Here is an 8,497-nt window from a genome sequence, read left to right on the forward strand (position 1 = left end):
CATTACAAAGTTAGAACAATAATGACTTTTTGGACACATTAGTTAAAAAAGTAAACATCCAGTCCAATGTGCACCAAATACAACCTAACCACATTATCTATCCACCACCTGCAGCAACAGTTGTCCATATATTTGACTCTTTATTCCTATGAAAGACTTTTAATCTTGATGATGATCATTAGTAAAAGTCCACTGATGGATCCAGTAAGCCAGCGTTGGTCCACTTGTCTCCTGGCCTTTGTGGAGAGCTGTTTAATGTGCTCAGCCCCGGTCAGTCCGACTCAGTGTGCTGACTGTTGCACAAGGCAGACAGCTTTGTGTGTGTAAGGCTCTGAGCCGGGGGACATGTCCGGACATGTAGGCCAGCATTATGGGAGCGTGTGTTGATGCTTCCCGGCCACTAGGTGCCTCCCACTCCTGCGCCAGTCATGCTTAGACATGTCAGCTGCTCTCCGCCCTTACACATCTTCTGCTAGCCCTGACATGTCTCTCCTGGGCTATTTAAATGAGGAGCCGGCACACAGCGAGCTCTCACTTCTCACTGAAGCACTTTATGTACAGATGAAGAGTGTATAGCACATATAACTTGAACTTTATTTATTCAGGTAATGCTTTTACTTGGTTGTGGCTTGTTTTTTATGGTGTGTGATGGTGAAGTTTGGGTTAGAAATGTAATTAAAACTGAATTCAACTAAATTGTGTCTGTTTTTAACTCCACAGATTACCAATATGGCTACAGAGAGCTGTTTGAGCAGTTCCCAGATCAACAAGATTGACAATGAAAAGCTGGTGAGTAAAAAGAACAGAACCTGTGAGAACTTCAATCTGACGTTTGGTTCAGACTTATGGTTTGTTCAAATGTAGATCTGTAGGTGTAATGACTCGATTGTGTTTCTTTAGTCCTGTTTTAAACTCTCATATTGTTCTGCTTTTTCTCCACTTCAGGTCAGACCCAAAGTGCAATTGCAAACCCTGTTAAAAGATGTTGGTGCAGACAAGGACATTTTCACCATGAAGGAGGTAGGTGTGGTGCATCTGACAGGTTCTGCCTGTCTCCTCATATTGCACCTGAGCCTAGGCATTACACAGATTAAGTCAGGTTCTCTCTCTTAATAAGATGTTCTCATGGAAAATCGCACACGGCAGCGTAAATCCTAGTCTAACACCCTGCTTAATGTCTGGTGTGGTCTAGAGTAACAGACCTTTGATCATGTTCTGTGGCATTTAACAGAAAGACGGCTGATTTAATAGCTTATTAATCAGATCAGTGTTGCTTATGTTTGTGTGGAAAAGCCAGGGTTGCAGTGTTTGTTGTTCTCTGACACTTCCTTAAGTGGAAACTTTGTTCTGAAGGTTAAAAATGGTCAGTCTACTCAAGTTTCAAACTAGTTTACACTTACACCAGTAAACCTGTATCTCTGTGAAATGGGTGCAGGCGTGCCCTTCGGGTGTCGTCAGTGTTTTTTTTTTTTTTTTTTTTTTTTTTTTTTTTTTTTTTTTTTTTTTTTTAATAAATAAAGCTCTAGCTCGTGTACTTTCAGTTTTGTAAGTCTTGAGTGAGCTCCAAGATAAGGGTGTTGTAATATGATCAACTGCTTTATTGTGTGCAGTGTAATTGTATTACTGTATTTTGAATGTGTTTGAACAAAAGAGGGAGAGCTGCTGATTGGCTGTTCTCAGTTGTGCAGATAGATATCCGATGCATAACTGTGACTCATTTACTGTGGTTTTGGTCTGTGTGCACGTTCTTGGAACGTGTTAGTCATATGTGAACCACAGTTTTCCTGTCTGACACATAGTGTCAAGATGCTCAGTTTATGTAAATCCTTATCCTTTTAAAGTCAAGTGTAATATCAATATATTTGACACCCATTTAAGTTAAAAACATTTTAGTAATGTATAGTTGATGGCAATAAATATGAACCAAAGCATTTTGCAGCTAGTTGTACTTTGTAAGACTATGTTTGTGATAGATTAATCTGTTTTGGTTTGATCTGAAATTAGACATCGATCCATCTATCTTCTTAGCTGCTTCCTCTTGGTCAGGGTTGCTGTGGCTCCGGAGCCTACTTATCATTAGGCATAAGGCAGGAGATTAGAGATATAATAAAGTACCTTGGAAAATTGGTCAGCATATGAGACAAAATAGGTCGGACAAAAATCCAGTGTCCAATTTTTTTCTTCACAGTGTTTGCTGTTTCACTTTTTCACCTAGTGTGACTTCGTGCAACGGCAATGATATACAAAGTGTTGTTTTTATTTTATTTGTATTTATTTATTTATCTATTTTAAAGAATTTGGTCACACAGTCAAATAAACACATTATTTGATGGTTCAGGTTTTAAATGGTGAAAACACTGAAATACTAGTATGATAAAATTGTATTATTGTTTTAGGTCTTTAGTAAATGTAGTTCATGACTCTAGTGCAGCCAAGTGTCTACCTAAATGCCTTTAGGCTATAGTTAAGTCCTTTTCAATATGGTCTGTAATTAAGATACTTCAGCTCATCTCAGTAGACCTTTCATCTCCCTTGTTTCCCCTCACCTTGAAGTCTGTGAATGCATCCGTAGCTTTGTGGTGCTTTGGAGACTGACTGCATCCTTGGGCAATTTAGGATTCACTTTGTTACTCCCATCAGCGCTGATGTTTAGTCTCTGCTGTGATGTGATGTACCCTTGTATTGCTAATCAGACCCCATTGTGTCTGTTTGTTTTGTTTGTTCTTTCTCCTTTCAGGTGATGTTTTATCTTGGTAAGTACATCATGAGCAAGGAGTTGTACGACAAGCAGCAGCAGCACATCGTCCACTGTGGGAATGACGCGCTCGGCGCAGTGCTTGGTGTGACCAGCTTCTCTGTCAAAGAACCACGGTACGTTTCTCCTTCATTCTGCCCTCTGAACACATTCCCATCTGCTGTGCCATTCTGATTCGTTGAGAAGGGCAGGAACAGCTGAACAGCTGTGTTGCTGATATGTATCCCCTGGGAGTGTAGGGTAAGAGGGTAGGGCCAGTGGAACCACAGGTGGCTTTATTTTATTGTTATCCTTACTAATTCATCTGAAAATAAGGCCCTGTGTTGCCTGTTTTTAGCTTAAATCGGCTTCCTGGAAGAATTAATTAAAAAAAGGAAAGTGTGTGCCTGTAATCAGTCAAGTTATTTTGATAAATTTGCCTTTCGTATTGTTGCAGCTGCCTCTTCTGTGTGCGGATGCAAATTTGCAGGACATGAAATGAAACCGAAACGTCTCCAGGATGTTAATATTTAGCCTTTGTCTTTTCAGCGCTTTGTTTGCAATGATTTCAAAAAACCTCATAGCAGTGAAAAACCCAGGTATAAATACTTTGATTTTAGTTGATTACTTGATATTAATGCTTTAAAGTTATTGAAGTATTTGTTTTGTGTGTGCCTTTATTTATTTATTTATTATTTCAAGATTTAACTTTATTACTTGAATCTTCCTAAAATCTGTCTCCTCATTCTTTTATAGAGTCTCAGTCATCCTTCACAGAGCCCAGGAGTCGAACTGAACCTGACAGGGGGCCAGAGGTAAATGAATACCTTACACCTGTCCTGTATAATTTAGACTAAAACAGCCTCCACAAGTTAAAGTGGCAACAAGCAACAACCCTTATGTTTAAAGTATCCGTCACATTCACGTTACAAACCAGCAGATTCCTCATTACTGCTGATGTTGAACTAGATCTTCCAAATGTTTACTAAACCTTTGACAGGCATGTAAATTCCACGTTTTAATGAACAACTATTTGAAGCGGTTGCTGCTCCGTTTACACATTTATGTAGACTGCTTTTTTTCCTTGGGTACTTTAACTTGATATTTATACCATTAGCAGCAGTAGTTATCTTGCTCTTCATGAAGCTATCACTCTCCAGAGCAGAATCGGGGCAAGTGGCTCTCAGAGACAGCTATACGCTGATGGCCTTTTTGGGTTGAGCGGTTTTTATAGAGCTCCGGCTCATTTTGGGCCTCAATGGTGAGAAAATGAATCTTGTTTATCTGTTCCAGGAGACAAACTCTGATTCATCTACCTCAGTGCAACAGCAACAGCGCCGGAGACGGCGAAGCAGTGATCCTGGTGAGTACACACACATCCATAAACAGCAGAGGAAAAGAATAAAAAAAACATAGACAGTAGGAGCATTTGTGTATTTGCTAAAGCCCCCCGAGGGTGTTTCCACAGCACATTTAACATGCTAATAAACGGCAATGGCTATGTAGCATTGGGCAGTATTCAGCTTTACAGATCTACAGTTCACCCCAACTTATATGGCGGTTTTTAATGCAGGGATGCCCAAAGTGCAGATACACCAGATCGGATACACCAGATACAGATATGTTTTTAGGGGCGTCTTTGTTGATGTCTGAGCCAGATATGTGTTGTAAATGACTAAACTTGTGAACACTTATGTGAAGCCAGAGTTTTGTTAGCTATTTTTAAAAGCATTGGTTATTTGGGAATCACTTAGGAAGCATCATTTTAACTGAGTGAAATATTAAGGTAGGTCATGATGCCTAGTGCGTCTGGTATGTTTTGCTTAATTAGCCCAGCTAGTACAAGCTGAAAGTGAGTGTCAAGATCATCACAGTCAGAGGTGATCTAGCTTCCCAACCCGCAGTTCTGTTCAGTGCACCTGGGTCTGATATTGCCTAAAAGTACCAAGAACATGGTTTAAGAGTGTCTGAAACTCCTAATAGCATAAACTTAAACCTGTTTGGGCAACTCAAAGGACCTGCACGGTCAACCTCAGCTATAAGGAGAACTAGATCAGCACTGCTATTTTCAGGTATGTTCAGGATTTCACACATGAACCCAGGCTGTGGTGTTTTCGTATATGTGCAACAGTCCCCCTAGTGTGCATGGCAGCTCCCTCACCCCAAAAGAAAGCATGTGTGGGCAACATGTGGCAGCGCTAATGACTGCTCTATTTATCTCTGCGCACAGCCACCCATTAGCAGTAAAGGACACCAAGGTCTGGAGGCAGTGCAGAATGTGCTCAGATGACTGTTTCTCTACAGTGGCTCGTTTCCAAGCTGTAAACGTCCTCACAAAGGCAGCCTGTTTCATCAGGCAACAGTTTGGAATCTTATTTGAGACACCATTTAGAAACTATGTTATTGCCTCAAGCAGCCGTGGCAGAGCAGTTGTACACATCAGGATATTGGGTTGCACAGCCAGCTAATTGAAGTTCATGTGGTTTTTCCTAGTGATGTTTATGACGAAGAGGATCTTGTAAACAGTGAGAAGTGAAGGCAGTAAATCGTACTCGGAAGGGCTTGGATAAGGGTGGTAGAATTCTTGTTTTGGGGGAAACTGAAAAAGCTGGATAACTTGAGTACATAATGAGGTCTGTCCACTAGGATACTTCCCTACCTCTCACCTTGTTAAATAGGGTGGGCTATAAGCTAGGACATTTGCGATGGAATTAACTAAGGAACTGTGTCAAACGCCCCTTCCACCATGTTTTTGGCTCTAAAGGTGTTTATTCGTTTTTTCTTTTTTCCCTTTTCAGCAAGTATCTCAGTTGAGGAGGAAAGCGGCGAGCCCAGGAAGAGGCACAAGTCTGATAGCTTCTCCCTGACGTTTGACGACAGCCTGTCATGGTGCGTGATCGGAGGCCTGCGCAGAGAGAGCGGGAGCAGCGAGTCTTCAGACTCACGTAGCAATTCGGTTAGTACTCACCTGGATATTTATTATGCCATCGTTAAAATGAAAACCTCTTTGGGTTTATGCACTTTATTTCTCTGGTTTTTAAGACACTATACTCTTCCAGCGGTCTGTTTCTCTGTAGTACTGTAGCAATACAGCAAAACGGACAGTGTACACAGAATGCATACAATAAGCAGACTATCTATCCTGTTATATATTGTGCATTGTTTAAGTTACATGTACACTGGGCCAAATTTTAATTATTAAGTTTAATTTATTAAGAACAAGATCTCTCAACGATATGAACGATATGAATATGACTGTAGTCCTAACCAATGCCATTTAAAAGAACATAAGCTGTTTCTTGATCCATATGTGTACTATATTAAATGTATATTACTGTAGTGCTACTAAGACAGCAAAAGCTATACCCAAATAAGCTAAATATGTGATGTTCCCCTTGTCTAACTAGCTTTCCATCTTTTCTCCACAGGATGTAGGTATTTCTCACAGTGAGGACAGTGATGAAAGTGAGGATTCTGACTCTGATAACTTCAGTGTGGAGTTTGAGGTGGAGTCCATTGATTCAGATGCCTACAGCGAGAATGACGACGACGACTCCGTACCGGGAGAAGATGAGGTCTCAGCTCTTAGGTTTTTTTTGTGGAATAAAACTGACCCTGAAGTTCTGCCTCCAAATGAGAATGTGATTACATAATTGAAATTTGGTCAAGGGGTACAACAAAGCACACTGCTCCCTCTTGTGTTCATTGATGGCAATTTCATGCAGTTGCTGTCATCTAAGTGTATTTAGTCATGACATGTTGCTGTGATACGTTTGTCTTCTTCTTCCTTTGTTCAGTTATGTCCTTCATTGTTCTCATGAATGGATTTTGTTTGTTTATAGGTGTATGAGGTTACAATCTTTGCAGAAGATGAAGACTCCTTTGATGAAGATCCTGAGATCACTGAGGCAGTATGTTCCTTTCTTGAGTTGTTTTTGTCCAACGTCTATTTCCAGTTCTGTTTTAGTTACTGCATGTCTTTTAAAATCAGGGTTGTGTAGCAAAGGCAGTGGTTATATGGAGGGCCATGGCAGTGTAAAGAGCAAGCAGGACTAGGGTTAGAACTTAAACTTTGGTTCTTGTGCCACTTTGGTTATGGTACAGCTGCTGCTACTATTACTATATTTTTCCTCCTTTTAAACAAAAAATATAATGATTGTGTTCTTTGTGCTTTATCAGGACTACTGGAAGTGCTTAGAGTGTGAGGAACTGAACCCTCCACTCCCTCGACACTGCAAAAGCTGCTGGAAGGTCCGACCAGACTGGCTACCAGAAATGGATTTATGTCCAGATGACACCCAAGCCAGCGCTGTTGCTGCTACCGCCGACAGCACCTGCCTCAATACGACCCGCAGCACCTCCTTAGAATCCAAACCGCTCCCCTCAAAACCTCCCACCCCCACCCCTGATCCCGATGAAGGAATGGACGTACCGGATGGCAAGTACTCCCGATCGCTGACCATGAGCAGAGACGAATCTCTGGCCGCTGCTGCCGTGTCTGGTCCAGACTCTCAGGGCTTGAGCCTCTCCTCCTCTCAGCCCTCCACTTCCTCCTCTCAAGGTAACAGCCAGGAGGAAACTCCCGAGCTGGAGCGCTTCAACAGCCTGGAGGCCTGCCTTCCCGCCACCTGCTTGGAGCCCTGCGTCATCTGCCAGAGCAGACCCAAGAACGGCTGCATCGTCCACGGCCGCACGGGACACCTAATGGCCTGCTACACCTGTGCCAAGAAGCTCAAGAACCGCAACAAGCTGTGTCCTGTCTGTAGGGAGCCCATTCAGTCTGTCGTGTTGACTTACGTGAGCTGATGGGGAGCTAGGCAGGAATAAAATGTTATTAATTACCTCAGTTTACCCCGCCTTACTCTCAAAGTATAACGATTATAAACTTAATTATAAAACGTACGCTGCATTACTGATCAAACATATGCGTTAAATTAACGTATCATATATGTCAGAATGCAGTACTTTAATCTTCATACTGCATCAGATTAATAGACTCAAAGGTTTTGCTAGATTTAAAATCTGTTAAGTGGCAACTGTTAATGCCATATAAAATGTGTATAAATATTTCTCTGTATAAATATAAATACCTTTCAGTAAGAGTAATAATCCTTTGTAGGTATGATTACTATTATTTTCATGTGCAGTCCAGTCAAGATTGTACAGTTAATAATTTATATTAGGTGACTATTTTTCAAATGAATGTTCTATGTATTTTTTGATGCTCTGAAGTACCCTCGTTTGACTGTTGAAATGGCTATGATGATCTCTCTCGCACTGTTGTGCTGCACAGACCGATACTCACTCCTTATATTACTTAATGTCACTAAGTTTGCTGGGAAAAATGAATGATTGCTTATGTATTTATTTTATTTTTAAAATACACAGCTCTATTGTCTGGCTTCCCTGGGTAGTTTCTCATGGTTATTTCCTCTGTAAAGGTACGGCAGATTGAAGAGTAGATTTAAAACCACAACAGTGGCAATAAATGGCGCTTTGATAATGCCAGGATTTGAGAATAGGGATGCACTGATACCACGGTTTCCCTTCCAATTCCAGTACCTGCTTCAACTGCCAATGCTAAGTACTGATATCGTCTGTGCATGTTGAGGAAAGTGGACTGCCCTATCTAGCCCAGTGTGTGGAGTGTCTCGATGTTAAGTTTGCACGGCGTGCTAGGGCTGTGTAACGTGTATGATGATACAGGGATTACTAAAGCAGTAGAAGAGAGGGAGTGGCATTATAGTACAATAACAACACGGC

The 8,497-nt window shown here is 41.3% G+C and overlaps 1 protein-coding gene across 2 annotated transcripts in view; it reads left to right on the top strand.

Annotated features, from left to right (window-relative positions):
* mdm2 (MDM2 proto-oncogene) overlaps nucleotides 1-8,136 on the top strand; it is a 9,907-nt gene extending 1,771 nt beyond the window's left edge. Inside the window, exons 1-11 of one of the 2 annotated variants that reach the window (XM_072674123.1) lie at nucleotides 1-605; nucleotides 721-789; nucleotides 946-1,020; nucleotides 2,738-2,871; nucleotides 3,284-3,333; nucleotides 3,491-3,549; nucleotides 4,028-4,097; nucleotides 5,533-5,690; nucleotides 6,163-6,309; nucleotides 6,577-6,645; nucleotides 6,914-8,136. The exon at nucleotides 1-605 is cut by the window's left edge and continues 32 nt beyond it. In XM_072674123.1, the coding sequence (XP_072530224.1) occupies nucleotides 730-789; nucleotides 946-1,020; nucleotides 2,738-2,871; nucleotides 3,284-3,333; nucleotides 3,491-3,549; nucleotides 4,028-4,097; nucleotides 5,533-5,690; nucleotides 6,163-6,309; nucleotides 6,577-6,645; nucleotides 6,914-7,540 (1,449 nt within the window). In that variant the 5' untranslated portion in view covers nucleotides 1-605; nucleotides 721-729 and the 3' untranslated portion in view covers nucleotides 7,541-8,136. The remainder of the gene's footprint in view (nucleotides 606-720; nucleotides 790-945; nucleotides 1,021-2,737; nucleotides 2,872-3,283; nucleotides 3,334-3,490; nucleotides 3,550-4,027; nucleotides 4,098-5,532; nucleotides 5,691-6,162; nucleotides 6,310-6,576; nucleotides 6,646-6,913) is intronic. The other variant, XM_072674122.1, reaches the window with a different exon arrangement.
* The last annotated feature ends 361 nt before the right edge of the window (nucleotides 8,137-8,497 follow it).

This window comes from Salminus brasiliensis, chromosome 2 (genome assembly GCF_030463535.1).
Source record: "Salminus brasiliensis chromosome 2, fSalBra1.hap2, whole genome shotgun sequence".
NCBI lineage: Eukaryota > Metazoa > Chordata > Actinopteri > Characiformes > Bryconidae > Salminus > Salminus brasiliensis.